At 36.7% G+C, this 15,314-nt stretch overlaps 1 protein-coding gene across 5 annotated transcripts in view; it reads right to left on the bottom strand.

The window, feature by feature from the left end:
• Positions 1-15,314, bottom strand: part of col4a6 (collagen, type IV, alpha 6) — a 134,266-nt gene that overhangs the window by 25,565 nt on the left and 93,387 nt on the right. For 4 of the 5 annotated variants that reach the window (XM_042400492.1, XM_042400494.1, XM_042400495.1 and 1 more), the window contains exons 5-19: positions 14,217-14,351; positions 13,887-13,931; positions 13,264-13,383; positions 13,092-13,157; positions 11,551-11,586; positions 11,276-11,338; positions 10,663-10,698; positions 10,492-10,533; positions 3,985-4,077; positions 2,667-2,720; positions 2,428-2,490; positions 2,185-2,229; positions 1,818-1,871; positions 413-482; positions 185-295 (exon numbers count right to left, since the gene is read on the bottom strand). In XM_042400492.1, coding sequence (XP_042256426.1) covers positions 185-295; positions 413-482; positions 1,818-1,871; positions 2,185-2,229; positions 2,428-2,490; positions 2,667-2,720; positions 3,985-4,077; positions 10,492-10,533; positions 10,663-10,698; positions 11,276-11,338; positions 11,551-11,586; positions 13,092-13,157; positions 13,264-13,383; positions 13,887-13,931; positions 14,217-14,351 — 1,033 coding nt within the window. Of the gene's footprint in view, positions 1-184; positions 296-412; positions 483-1,817; positions 1,872-2,184; positions 2,230-2,427; positions 2,491-2,666; positions 2,721-3,984; positions 4,078-5,487; positions 5,578-10,491; positions 10,534-10,662; positions 10,699-11,275; positions 11,339-11,550; positions 11,587-13,091; positions 13,158-13,263; positions 13,384-13,886; positions 13,932-14,216; positions 14,352-15,314 lie in introns of all 5 variants that reach the window. The other variant, XM_042400493.1, reaches the window with a different exon arrangement.

Genomic DNA, 15,314 nt, shown 5'->3' with positions numbered 1-15,314 from the left:
TGGCATTAGGAGAGAGAAGAAGATTGATCGATAGAGAAGTTGATTAAATTGATATGTTACTGTAAAAATAAACTCATTTCATTGCTTTGGACTTTTATTAGTGCAGTTTATATATGATTTGTGGATCCCTAAATGAAAAAAATAAATTTCAAACAGTTGCAACAACTTTGTGACATCGCATTACCTGAATTATAACCACCAATTCCTGGTCGACCTGGTGGCCCTTGGAACCCTTGAGCTCCTTGGTCACCGGGAGCACCAGGCAGACCATTCAGACCTGGGTCACCTGGTGATCCTACAGCCAATCAGAGAAAGGGTGGTCAACACAGGAACATATTGAATAATGACTCACAATCGACTTGTGATTAAGTCATAAAATTTTTAGTTTGAATTGTGTGTGTTTGTGTCTCACCTTGAACAGAAGTGCCCAGACCAGTAACGTAAGCAGGAGGTCCTGGGACTCCGGGGTCTCCCTGCTCTCCCTAATAGACACGCACAGTTCAGGACAAAATATCACAGCAAAGAGATATAAACTATTTAGATTTAACTAAATCCCATGTGATAAAATTATGCTAACTGAAAGTAATCCAGTTTTACTTATTTGTTGTTTTGACAGTTTGTTAATATGCGTACTGATCTACCTTAAAGGAATATACTTCAACATTTTGGGAAATGACGCTATGTTTATTTGTTTTCTTGCCTTGCGTTAAATGAGAGTATTGACAACTCTCTCATGTTTTTATGGTAAATATGAAACTACAGCCAGCAGAAAGTTAGCTTAGCCTAAAGCTTAGCATAAAGACTGGTAAAAGGAGGAAACAGCTAGCCTGGCTCTGTACACACTAGGTAACAAAATCCACCTACCAACACCTCTAAAGCTCACTAATAACTTAGCACTTACTTAGCATTTTGTTCATTTAATCACAACAAAAACTGAAGAGTAAAAACAACATGTTGTAGTTTTATGGAACCGGTTATCATTTTGTTACTGATAAGCTAAGTTAAGATAATTAGGTAGCTGCTGTCTGTAGATTGATCCTCTCATTTATATCTCTTGGCAAGAAAACATATTTCTCACAATGTCAGACTTTTCCTTTAGACCTATTTGCACCTCAGAAGCATGAAATTGAGTCATTACCAGTTCACAGCATCATTCTACATAACACAAATATCTTGTATAACAGTAAAGTGAAATTTTCTTCATTTTCTTCCCTGAAGAAAACAAACTTTGGTAAAATTAATTCAAGAAACACTGGCACCATCTGCTTGTGGAACAAGGGGATGGCAAGAAAACACATAAACTATAAACCATACCTTAACCATACTACTGTACATATAAGCAGGTTTGTAGTATGAATGAAGTGTGTTCATCCTCGAACAATGACAAACTAAAGTGTACTAACAGTCAGTTTACAAGCTAAAAAAGTTTGAGTGTGCTAGTGATTGACACTATTGTCCCACAATGCAATGCACAAAGTTTAATGGAGGAAAACATGGAAAACATAAAACTAATGAAACACCTCAAACAAAAAGAAAATAAACAAGAAAAATACATTTTGTTGAACAGACCTTTCTTTCTTTTGTTATATTTAATTGGCAGTGACAGTCAATTCAAAGTTTGACTGACACCTGATGCCAAAAGTATTGTATCAGTATAAAAGTGTTAGTATAAAACTATTAGGTATGTTGATTACTTGTATACTAACTGCAATATATACATACTGTTAAGATTAGTACTATATAGTGCATACTACAGTACAGCAAACTCTACAATGACAGGCCGCCTACGCAACCACATACAAACACTGTCCTTTTACCTTGGCTCCAGGGTATCCTTGTTGCCCGGAGTAACCTGAATCACCTCTGTATCCCTGTGTCAGAATAAATGTTTGAATTACTCTGCATTTACTGTACAAATGACGAGGCTGTTGATAACGCACTATGTGTGCCAATTTAGGAAAATAATGGATGAGGTAAAGCCGGAGGAAAGCTTTCTGCGTCATGGCCTTCTTCCTCATCCATTATTTCATAGATCGCCATTGATAAAAAGTTTGCAAAACAAAATTATCATCATATTCTTAAAATAGTTTTTTTAAAAATAGAATATATAAAAGAGGTGGCAAACTGGTCTGCACCTCTCCGTGAGTGTGTTTGCAAGGTTAGAGAAGGTATTGAAAAGCTTACCTGTTGTCCTGGTGCGCCAGGAGGTCCGTTAAAACCTGGAGCGCCCTGTTTGGTGAAATTACAGAACACATCCACCACAGAGGAAGAGAAAAAGATCAGAGATGACCATAAAGGAAGACAGGAAACCATACTTATTAGTGTACTGTGTATCACAACAGACGAAGAACAAAAACAAATACTCCTGAATACAAGACAGTAGAAAATGTAATTGTATTCATGACTAAAAAAGCCATTAGCTCGTACTCTTGCTCCTGGGTATCCAGGAATGCCCTTCTCTCCATATTCACCGGGATAGCCAAAAGGTCCCTGAAATCAAGAAAAACATGTTATTAACATTATCTTAAACCAGATTTTCTCTCATTGATGTTTCAACAAAGTTTCTGTTTGCTATGGAACTTTCACAAAAAACCATCCGTATTTCTAGCTGCTTGTAAAAACTTACTGAAAACTGATGGTTCTGGAAAACAAACAAAAACACTTACAGGTGGGCCGGGATTGCCAGGGTACCCAGGGATTCCCTTACGTCCAGGTTCACCCTTTTAAAGAGAGACAGAGAGAGAGAGTGGGAGAGAGACAACAAAGGTGAATTTGTGAAGGCGTCAATTAATGTTCTTACATTATCTCACGTGCTCTTTAAATGTGAACTTACCTTTATAAGTCCACGCAAATAATAAAAGAAAGAGGAAAACAACAAAAAATGCCCAGCTGATATAGGGCTTAATTGTTTTAAACTGGCCTAGAGGATGAGGGGAATAAAATGTGGCTCATGGCGACGATGAAATGGATTCTGGGATAAGTGGACAGGCTCTGTCCCCACCCAGCCCCTGAGAGGATGCACTGTGCTGGGCTTGAAACGCTGAGGAATCCAGGTTGGATGATCCAGATTATTCTCGTCTCGATGGTAAGCAACAAGAGGATCGAGTACTGCTTCTAATATTCACTCTGCCAAATCATACAGTATTAACTTCAACTGTATCCACTTCTTTTTAAAGGGAACCTGATCTTTGCCACTGGATTTTAGTTTATATCTCTGCAAAGTGTACAGAGAGGCACCTTGCAGAAACCTGAAAACTTGACCTTGAGATAAGTAATAGATCACAGTGAACGTCACCACCTTTATGTTTTTGTTTTTTGTCAAAGTTACAATTAAATGAATTATCTGTTCCATGAAATCCTACTCACAAGACAATCATTAAAGATGGCGTTAAAAGGATTCAACAAATGATAATTTGGTTGTTTCTTGGATTAAAAAGTCTTGCTCTTTTGCAGAAAACACTGAAATGTTGGATATTTAAGTGTCCATAAATGTACTAAAGAAAGAATTTTCTGAAACAGTTACCGATGGCAACTGTTTGCTATTAAACACCAAGTTTTACAAAAAGTTTTAATAAGTTTTAATGTTCACCGTGATGGATTATCTGTTGCCAGTACAGTAAATTTCGAGTCCCCGCTGGTTGACTTTCATATTGTTCTGTCTGGAGGGTAGAAAATCATTGGCATCCATAAGAATAATTCACTAGTGATGCAAAGAAGCCAGAATTTATAGTTAATAATGTGTTAGGTGCATTTACAAATTTGCATAGTGGACACTTAATTTGCCATATTGTATAACATATTGTTGTACGATATCTAAAAATTGACCCTAGCAGACATAAATATAGGCCTATATAGCATTTTCATTACCAAGAGAAGTTTATAAAGGACAGGTAGGGCGTTCAAGGACACACGATGCTCTCTGACAGCATACGTTATCCTGCCTGGCATTAGAAACTATGAGAGAAGTTTCGTTTTCCAACAAACCTGGAATCCTTTGTCTCCTTTGGGAAAACCCACAAACTCCACAACGCCATTGATCATTGGCTGGCCGGGGTCACCGGGCAAGCCCACGTCGCCCTGGATGCCGTAACCAAGGAAGAGAGAGTTTACTACGAGGCGCCAGGGAGGAGGCAGAGCGAGGAGGGAGGACGAGGGGTTTCGAGGAGGAAGGGGAAAGGCGGTGGGAAGTGCGGCAGAGCTTTGGGGCGTTTGGGGGACTGTTGACTGAAGGATGGGCTCCGTGTGACAGTGGATGAGGCCTCTGGAGGGGTTGTTGTGCACAGAGTGAGGGGAGGAGTGAGGAGCTTTTGGGGTGTTAATGAGAGGCTGGTCTTTGAAATCAGTATAAAGTATAATGCTAGATGTGAAAGGTGGCAGATTGGAGTTTTAGTTACCACAAATTTCTCATAGACTGATGGTCTCTGGAGGCAGAAATTACCTCATTGGTTGATCCAAAGGTCTAGTTTTAGCAGAGTAAGAACTGATCAAACTTAACATTGTACAAGCTTCAGTATAATGTCAAATAATGGAGGATTAAGCCACTTAAATCCTCATGTTCCCAATATTTCTCTTAAAAATGTATTTGTAGTTTAAAAGTTATATAAACTTTTCAAAAATGTGCATTTGCTTGTCTCAGTGTGTCATTAAAGGATACGTTCACAACCTTTCAAGTCTGTCTTAAAACAGTAAGATGCCCCTATGAACATTGAAACAGGTTTTCCTTGTTGTAATCATTCCTCCTGTTCATACTGACCATTAGAGGATCCCTTCATAATGCGCTTACAGAATCCACAGTCATTGTTTTGAGCAAAAATGTATTTGCTTCAGCCGTCTGAGTTAGTCAAATGAAGTGGATATCTGTCACATCTACAGTCTTTTTTAGCATCAAATTCCCTCTTTGTGTTCATTTATGGCAAAAAAAACATGTGTCAGTGTTCATTTGGGCACCCAACTGTTGTTTTAAGACATACTTGAAAAATTGTGAACCCGTCCTTTAAAGCTAAGATATATCATACTTGAAAGTAAAATCCAATTTCCAACAGCATGACTGCATCATTACATCAATAAGAAAATTCTGTGGGCAGTTCAGTGGAGCAGAAAACATTAGCTCAACAGTTTAGTTTAATTTCTGCCTCCAGAACAACTCTGTCTTTAGCAATTGTTGTATAACAAACTCCAACCTGCCATGAAAAAGACGTACTGATGCTCCCTTGGTGGATTTTAAAGTCCAGACCAACCTCTCCTCCTTCGACTCCTCCCTTTCTACACCAGCATGTCCTCCCCTCCATGGCCGTAAAGTTTGCTGCAATCATTGCTCCTCTTCCTCTTTTAACCTTTTGTTTCTAAAGTCTACTGCCTGCTGTGTGGATTTAGGGATATCATTTTTGTAATCAAACCCCACCACATCCACATGTGGTATGTTTGCGAGTGTGTGTGTGTCGTGGAAGCGCTACAACCTCAGCTCCTTCCCTTCTCTTGCTGTGTTACCTTATCTCCTTTGTAGATAGTGAGAGTTTGTTCGCTTCTTAGCGACCCGTCGCCGGGAGTACCACTGGGTCCGGGAAGACCCACGTCGCCCTGGAGTCCGAAATACACACAACATACCGTTAGCCAATCAGGAGAGGCGGAGGAGAGGAATGAGGTTGTGATGGAGGAGGAAAAGATGAGAGTGATGAAAAGAAGAGGAAGGGGCAGAGATGACAAGGGAGCAGCAAAAGATGAAAAATGAAGAAATAAAAAAATGTGAAGCAGAGAGATAGATAGATAGATAACCAAAAGTATGTGGACACTTGCACATTACAGCCATATGTGATTTTTAAACATCTTATTCCAAAACCATGGGTATTAATCTGCTGCTAAAACAGCCTCCAAAGGCTTTCCACAAGGTTTTGGAACCTGACCGCAGGTCCCGTCTGAACTATTGGGACTCCTTCACCTGCTGCAGAACAAAAGTCCTTGGATTGCCTACAAGCGGTCCAAAAATGCTGCTGCAAAACCTTTGACTAAGTCTTCTGAAAGTGTCTTCATTCTTTACATTGACTTCAGAATCAAATTCAATATTTTTGAGAGCACTTTTAGAGTTCTACCTCCGAGTCTCTGATCAGTGTTTCTGCCTCCCTCTATGCTCCAAACTATAGTAGTTTGTGCTCTTGAGGTTGCGGCTGCTAAAACTTAAGATTTAAGACCTGTGGACACATTTAACTGAAACTTTTGTTTAGTTTTGATTTCTTTTTACTCCTCTTATGTCTGTTGCTTTATTTTAAATTGTGAGGCACTTTGTGACATCAGCTTATGAAAGTTGCTATATAAAAAAACCTGCTTAACATCATCTAAAACATCGACATATGAGACATCCTTTCCTACCCAATAGGCGTACAAAAATTGTAGATCATTTCTGCTTAAAAGGTAAGCAACAACAAGCAATACCTGGAATGCTGTAAAATGCTTCGTTCTGAAAAACATTTCTCTGTATTGAATTTAGAAAAAGCACAACTTTTGATCCCTAATTGCCTCTTTACCAGGTTTGGGTCGTTGAATAAGTAGTCCCTCCAGTGGGTCTGGCTACAACCACAGACGCAGTGCACATCTCCAGTCCAGACTCAATAAAATATGTATAGTGCCATGGAAACCAACACTGGATAAATAATTTATCGCAAAAACAATATAGTGAAGACATTATCAAGAAATACAGTCAAAGAATTATATCATAAAGATATAAACACAATTACCGAAAAAAACCAATCAGAAGTAAGTACAATAGCAACAAAAGTTGTGATAAATCATGTACACAATGTTGGTTTGCATGATACAACAGCTCCAGACCAAGAGGGGTGTCCCCATACTTTTGGCCATATAGTGTAGACAGATAGATTGATAGATGTGAGATGCTGTTGAAAGCTCCAGGAAAAAAAAAAGCCTTATTAGTAGACCTTAAATTAACAGTTTTCAAGGTTCACGCTTAAAAGGAGAAGCGATACAGAAAATAAAATTCAAAAAAGAGAATAAAAAAATGGAGGGAAGAGCAGTAAATGCATGTGTGGAGGAACAAAATGAGGAAAGATGAGGAGACTCAAGGAGGAGAGGGAGAGAGAGAGAAAGATAGAAGGAGAGAAAAAGAGAAGAGAGAGCGCAGAGATACTTTATCTTGAGTTTCTAATCATTTAAAAAAAAAAATTTAGAGCCCCTCTTTTCACGGGGCTAAAACAGAATTATTTTAATTTCATCCTACAAAAATGTATTTCAACAGGCTAAAAAGTAAATCCAGCTGTTCCCACATTCAGCGCAACCCTGAATCTGTCTAAACGTTCAGTGTTTGAGGGTTTGGTTGAGCATAACATGCATGCAGTTGTGTGTGAGGAAGATGACTGTTAGTACTCGTGTGTGATTGTTCAATTAAAATGGGTGGATGGATGGAGGGGTGAGGAGTCGAAGAGCAGGCTAATGAACTACAAATCCCAGAGTTCACCACCAGATGCCCAAATGTGTTCAAGGAGGGGGGGAGGAATTAGAGCAACACAGGAAGTAGGAGCAAGTGATTCCAGCACCCAGTCACAGGCCACAGATTGTCCTTCAAAAAAAAAACAGCTCAGAAATTTGAACACGGTTGAAGTTTTAATAACTATTTTTTCTTATTGTTCACATTTTTTTGGTTTAAATTTTGGAGTTTTCATATTTAATAACATCAAATACTGCACAGTCAAGCCAAGATCTTACATGGCCTAACCAAAATCGGATGAGTTTCACTTGAAAATTGTTACTTTTGAGACAATTTGACGGGAGAAAAAAAAGGAACTTCACCGTGTAAAATCTCTGAACTGTCATTCAACAGTAAGGGAAACAAGCGTGTAATGCCACTGATCAACTCACAAACCATATTTAAAGCACACTATAAAATTTGAATCTGAGTGGGAAACAGTAGAAATGGCAAGAATTTGGATTGGGATTTAAATATGATTTGAAATGACACATAAAGTCAGAATCTGATGGGGAAATGTCTGCACATTTCAGCGAGTTTGAGACTTGTCTCAGTGGCAGCACAGATCATTTGAAAAGAACAAACCAGACTGAATCAAGTAGAGGTTCATGTGATCTTTTTATCATACAGGAAATGGATGCAACACACAGTTCAGTGTCAATCTGGGGATGGAGAGAGGAGGAGGAGGAGGAGGAGGAGGAGGATGGAGGGATGCAGGGATGGGTGGGGTTATAAGGAAGGAGGGGGAGGAAGGGGTAAATTAATGTGTTGGACGGAAGAAGTGTGGGTTGTCAAACCACCACCGAGAATTTAACATGCACAGCATTATGTCCAACCAATCCATTTATTACAAACAAACACATTCAAGCAGGCATGCAAACACACAGGAATGCATACATATCCACACGCATGCACACACATACACACTTTGGAGCCAGCTAGAGCACTCTAAGCCTGCTTTTTTTCATGAGCTAGTCTGTAGCTGATGTTTATGGAGATGACATGAGAGAAAGCGTAAAATCCACAATGTTTAACTCAAAAAGTTCAACGAATTTGATGCAAAGAGTCACAGAAAAATAAAAAGTTTGGACACTCTTAGAGAGCAAGGAGAAAAGGTACAGTATATTAAAATCTAATGGTTTAATGACCTCACATTGTCAATATACTTACAGTTTAATGTCTATAGAGTAGCAGGTATTCAGATTTAATGACGTGTGAAGTCAAAACAAAAGGTCGGCATTTCAAACCCAATTAAATAAAGGTTATAATAAAGCTTTTCTCCTTGCTCTGCCTATTAGAGTGCCTGAAGAGTGTTTTATTTTCTGTGATCAGTTTTTTTCAACTTCAAGGGAACCTTAATTGATTATCTGATTGAGCATTAGGTCTCTACATAAGGTCAATGGGGCAGAAACTTTGTGTTTTGTGCATTCAATGCAGAAATATGTCTGGAACTTGTTAGCCAAGCGTAGCTTAGCACAAAGACTGTAAGAAGGCAAAAGTAGCTAGCTAAATAGAAAGTTAAAACATCTTCCAACAAGCCCAAAACTGTCTAAAAAGCTAGGTTTTAAAGTAGAAATAAGGCATTCTTTGTGTGTGTGTTTTGTTCTTGATATTTTTTTCATTTATAAAAGAGCTAGACTACCTCCTTAATGTGTTTACATTATGTCTAGAACTTGTTAGCTTAGTGCACTGTGTTAGCACAATAACTATGAGAATACAAATGTTTCTAGCTAGCTAATTAGCTTAATAGCAAGCTAAAAACATCTTCCAACAAACCCAAACCTGTTTTAGAGTAAAAATAAGGCATTGTGTGCGTGTATATTTTGTTCTTTCTATTTTTTTCATTTATGAAGGAGCAAGACTACCTCATTCCTGCTTCCTGTCTTTGTGCTAAGCTAGCTAGTATATAACATCCTGAATGCACACCTAGACAGGCCGATATATAACTGATATTGATTATTGGACTTTGGCCAAGATAGTAAACAAGTTTACTTCCCCAAAATGCCTGAACTTTTCTTTTACGCACAGTCTTGTGGATTTTACGCTCACTCTGGTGTTTAAATCACTCTCAAACTAGCACCTGAGATGATGTTATTGAGATAAAGTATCCTGAGTCTCACTCACAGTGGATTTACAGATTACGTGAATGTTTCTTTTCATCTGTCATTTTCAATAACTTTGCTTACATACTGTTCATATTCTGACATATTCAGTATGAATGGTCATTTTTGATCCGGCTTAAGTATTCCTTTATAATTAGATAATAATATATAATAAGATATATATAAGATATCTTGTCAGTCATTAATAAATGGGTGATTTTCTTTAGGTTTGACACTACTAATTTATAGAGAAAATATATTCACAATCACACTATATTATGATGTCATGTTATCCAAAACAAGAGAACATAATTATTTCTATTAATTTATTGTGGATACAACAACATTTGAATGGTAGGTTTCATTATTACCATTAAAACCATGATCAGCTGCACTAAAGTGAATCATTTTGAAATACTTACATTTTTTTTTATTCCAGGACCTCTTTAGGAAAATGTCATAAAATGTCAGACTTAAAGAATGTTATTTAAGGTGTTTTTATTGCTTTCAAATGTCAAAATGGGTCAAATTTGACCTGAACAGTATGTAAGGGTTAAATGCGTGTGGCTGACACAAACTGTCCAAATAACTTTGGTTTGTATTATAGTTATAGTGTCTAGACATTTTTATGTGCAAGCTATTTTTCTTCCCTGGTTATATTATCATGATGTGTGACAAGCTGAACTGTGTAACTGTTCTATCTTCTCTTGTTTATAGTGTAATTGATGGATAACTAAATAATTAAAAAAAAAACCTAAAACTAAACAAGAGAAAAGAACAACTTTCGTTTAATTTTTCACAAACCTGCACTCACTATCAGTATTAACAGACCTTATATGTGTGGAGATGTGCGTGTATTAATCTCTACAGACACATAAATTAGTCTCTATGACTTCTTCAGTTAGCGATGCGTACCTTGTCTCCTCTCTCGCCTTGATATCCGTCACTACGGCTCCCCTAAAAACAACAAGGGTTAACAAAAACGCACGTGGAGGAACAAGAGCAAAAATGTTTAAATGATAAAACTGAGGCAACACTTCTGTACATCCTCCATTTATTGCCTTTATATAATATCATTTTACTTACCATTGGCCCTGGGGGACCGGGAGGACCAGGTGGGCCCTAAACACAGACAATAGAGCTCAGTTTCAGATATAAAGCAACAAAATCAGATATAAGATTGAAAAATACATAAAAAGGAAATAATTAAATAATAATTAGATGGATAGACAGATTAGTATTTTGTTGTACATGTCAAAAAGTACTTTCTAATCATCTAACAAACACAAAACTGCATATGCACCCTTTAACTTGCAATAAAAACAATATTTGTTGATTATTCGTTATATTCCTTATATATATGAATTATATAGATTTTAATAATGCAATGTGGCATAACACAAAATGTGACATAAAAGCTAAATTTATGTTGAAATACTATTATTGTACCAACACTTAAAAGCCTTAATGGGTAAATTAACACTAGTTTATGCAATAATAGAACATTTGGCACATATTTAACAGGTTTTGGTACATTTTCAACTAATTTACTGTAAAACTTTGCCAAAGTAATCTTGCAGTTATTACATTATCAGTTGCAACAAGCCACCTTCAGAAATGTAACAAATTACAGAAAATTTAATGTATTAACATTAAAATATAACTGGTAATATAACAGATATGTTTTTTTTTTACATACAGCGAATCCTTCAGGGCCTCTTGGACCAGGAAAACCAACTGGACCATCAGGACCTCTGATACCCTGCAGGGACACAACACAACCAGGTCAGAACAGATTTACAAATGTATATATCATTATTTTAACAAACATGTTTTACTAACACTTAGTGGTAAACTAAGAAATAAAATCACAAATTCAATATATTTTGCATGTAAACTATAAGAAACAGTTAAGTGAAATAATAATAAAAAAAAAAAATGTTGATCAATAAGTAGAAAAGGTAAAAATCTTACAGGCTCTCCGTCCAGTCCTCGGGGACCAGGTAAACTCTGAAAGAGAAAATTTGAAAAAAAGATTTGCTACAAAGGACTTAAACAAATGCCTCTAACGAGGTTCCACAATTCTCTACATTTCTTTTTTTAATAAAAGAAAACTTTATTTTTATGTATATTTTGAATCAGGATCTGCCTCAATATACAGACAATCATGCTGAAGGAGAAAACCTAGATTGTGTTTTAGAATATTTAGGCTTTGTATGAGATTTATGCCAAGTTTCATGTGAGCCTGACTCACCACCGACTTATGAGAATTAAATTTTTTCATGTAACAGTGGCACCACCTGCTGGCCACACGCTGTCAAAGTTTGCAGACTGACACAGAGCTGATACACATTTTCATCTTCTTGTAAAATTCAGTCACACACAAAATAAATTAGTAACAAATCTTACGGAAAAAATATATTTTGAGGCCCATCTGAATATGTTCTGTACTTAATATGTTTGGAGATTGTCTGGCGTTTGAGTGGTGAAAAAGTGTTTTCTTAACACCCTCAAAAAGGCAAAATACATGCAGAAAAACCAGAGAAACAAAAGAATTTAACCTCTAATCTTCACAAGTTCTGGGAAACAAAGTTGACTGATTTCTGTTTATCTATCCACACCAAATCTAATACTTATTCCTTTCCTGATGGCTTAACTTTCCATCAAATTTAATTAATTCTGCTGACAGGTTTTTGAGCTATCCTGCTACTTAACAGACAATATCAGACTGAAAACGTTATTTCCCTGGAGGAGCTTAAATGAAAAACAAACTTATTTTTCATACAATTAGATGGATAACTGTAGTCATTTTCAAATACATAGAAAAGAGGCTAAAGATCAATGCTACATTTTATCAAATCAAAGGTCAATTCAACCATAAAGCAAATGAAAGCCCTAATAATTAGTATGTTTTTGCAAAGGACAATGTACAAAACGAACATGTCTACAAAATAATAACAAACTTATCTAATTCAAAAAGTAGAACTTCTCTGTAGGAATAATTTTGTTAGTAGGTTTCTAGGTGTGTATGTAAAGTATATGTACACTATCCACCGTATAGTGTTAATCTGTCGTGTATGATGGTATATCATTTTGCAGATATGTGACTATGTATACACATATATGTTCACATTTATATTATTTTTCCTTATTTGGAAAAAGTGAAAAAAGTAGAAGTTGATGTAGAATATTTGTTGAAATTGGTATCAACCTCAAACGGACTCCTTTAAAAGCGATCTCTGGTGGGGGGATGTAGAAGACGGGGTAGATGGGAGAAGAAGAAGAAGTGTAGAGAAGAAAAAGTGACTTGTAGGAACGGGAAGGAGTAAGAAAGAGGAACCTTTTTGGTTTTAAGGAAATCTTAATGCACTGAAAAGTTTTACTGACACTCATTACTTAAGATTAACATAATTTGATGCAATTTTTACCTCTCAAGTGCTGTAGTAGTGTTCACATAGCATCAGAAACAAGATGTGTATGTGTGTGTTAATTTAAATATGTGTGTAAGACCTTACCACGATCTCGTTATCCGACGTGATGTATCGAGCCTCTCCTTTCTGACCTTTTGGCCCAGTAGGCCCCTATTGGAGGAAACAACGCCATCATTACACACAGGATGATTGACACAGGATTTGAAAGATTTAAAATATATAAACTGAAAAAAGAAGAACTGAAGCTCATCCTCACAGCCAAACCAGATGGTCCAGGTGGTCCTATCCCAAAGCCGGGATCTCCAGGTTCTCCTCTGGTCCCGTTACAACCGTCCAGTCCCGGTGCTCCTCTGCTACCGTCCTGACCAGGGTGACCCTACGGGGAGAAGGAGATTAAAAAAAATACTGGAATCATCTCAAAAAACTTTCCAACTGCAGATTATAATCGATCCAGGATCACAAATTCACACATTTACAATGAAAAATAAAATAAAATAAATATTAAATAGCCTTAAAATGTCTCCATATCATAATTTCCTTTTATTTATGTTATATTAACAGGAATAACATATGACCATTGGTTATTTGGTGACTCCACTAATCTAGGAATTTAAACATATTCAGGTGTTTAACAGATTTTAAATTGAAAATATAAAAACTATGACAACAATTTCTTTCTAAATTTTATTCAATGCAAGTAACACTGATTGTCCTACATGGTCAACCTAGTAAGACGACGCTTATAGATAGAAACCGGTTCGTAAAATCAGGGACGTGCAAATATTTAATCAGAGAAAAGAGGGACAGAAATGTGGATACGGTCGTTTCTCTCTACTGTAAATGTGTTGGTGTGTGTCTTTTTGTTTCTGGTTTACTTACAGGTACTCCATCAGCTCCTTGGAACCCGGGCACTCCCATAGGTCCCTGTAGAAATTAATAATCCATTGTGTTAATTTGTAATCCAATTAAACAGCAGCACCTGGTGGTGAAACCATGTTACTGCAGACAGCTCTGATGGATATTGTGTGAATGATTTTCTATATGAAATACATTAAAATCAAAATTTCCAGTTAAATAATTATTGTTTTTTTGTAAATGTTCATATAATAAGAAGGATGTTGTGCAGTACTGCAGCTGGTTCTCTGTCCTTTATTCCACTGTAAAAGTAAAATGTCAACCATGTTATTTCTTTTGATCCATAGCACCCACTTTGTCTCCTTTTGGCCCAGATGGTCCTCTCAGTCCAAGGTGGCCCTTCTCTCCTTTAGGCCCTGGAGACCCCACAGACCCGCGAGGCCCCTCTGGCCCGCTCGGACCAACCTCACCGAGAGTCCCAGGACGACCCTGAGAGAAGAGAGGAGAAACGGTCACTTTGCAAGCTGAGAGCAGAGAACAGACAACATTCGAGGCTCCTGATGCACCAAACTGTACAGCCAATTTATTTGCTGTAAATCAAATGAATCCCTATTATAAAGGCCATCAAACACCAGTATAATCTCTGAAACACATTTTATTTTTTTCAACACCAAGTAATATTGTTGTAAGCAAGAGTGCTGTGTGTCATTTTATTTAAAAAATGAAAGGTACAACGGTGCAAAGTATTGTCAGTCCTTCAAATGAAGCATGAATACACAGTATTTATGTTGATTTTATGAAGATCTTTTATGAGAATCAACCTGATGAAGCCAAAGATAAGTTGAACGGGTAGCATCACCTATCCCAAAAGGGAAAATATGACCTTTGAAACGGTTCAAACACAGCAAAAGAAAAGGTAACATTTGATTTTAATGCCCCCTATATATGCAGCATACTGTAAACATTTAATAAATGGTTTTTAACACTATAGCAAATATAAGGTCTTCTGAGTGTTTTTTGATGTATTTGTCACAACCTTTTACACCTCCTGATAAGTATCCGCAACTGGATGCTGATATATAAACAGGTAATGAATGACAATATAATGAAACACATTATTATTATTCTTAATAACAATTTAATATGAATTCCAAGTAAAGACATTTTGCTACTTGATGTGTTGACTCAATTATAAACTAATCCACTAGAAGATATAAAATTGTAGCATATTTTATGTCTTTGATAAATGTTTTATAGATTTTGAAGTTTGTACTTTGTGTTTCTATATTTGTTTAGTCTGCAGTTCTTACAGTAGTATCTTCAGATTGTATTTATGAACTTTTCTGGATGATATCTTCAGGTTCAAGTTGAGCCCAACAGAAAGATGTCTTGGACGTTTTTGTGCTTTTATTGACGATTATTTTTAACTATGTCCGATTTGTGTTGTTGACA

This window comes from Thunnus maccoyii, chromosome 22 (assembly GCF_910596095.1).
Source record: "Thunnus maccoyii chromosome 22, fThuMac1.1, whole genome shotgun sequence".
Taxonomy (NCBI): Eukaryota; Metazoa; Chordata; class Actinopteri; order Scombriformes; family Scombridae; genus Thunnus; species Thunnus maccoyii.
Note: the sequence above shows the minus strand (reverse complement) of the source record. Positions and strands in the feature narration are given on the sequence as shown.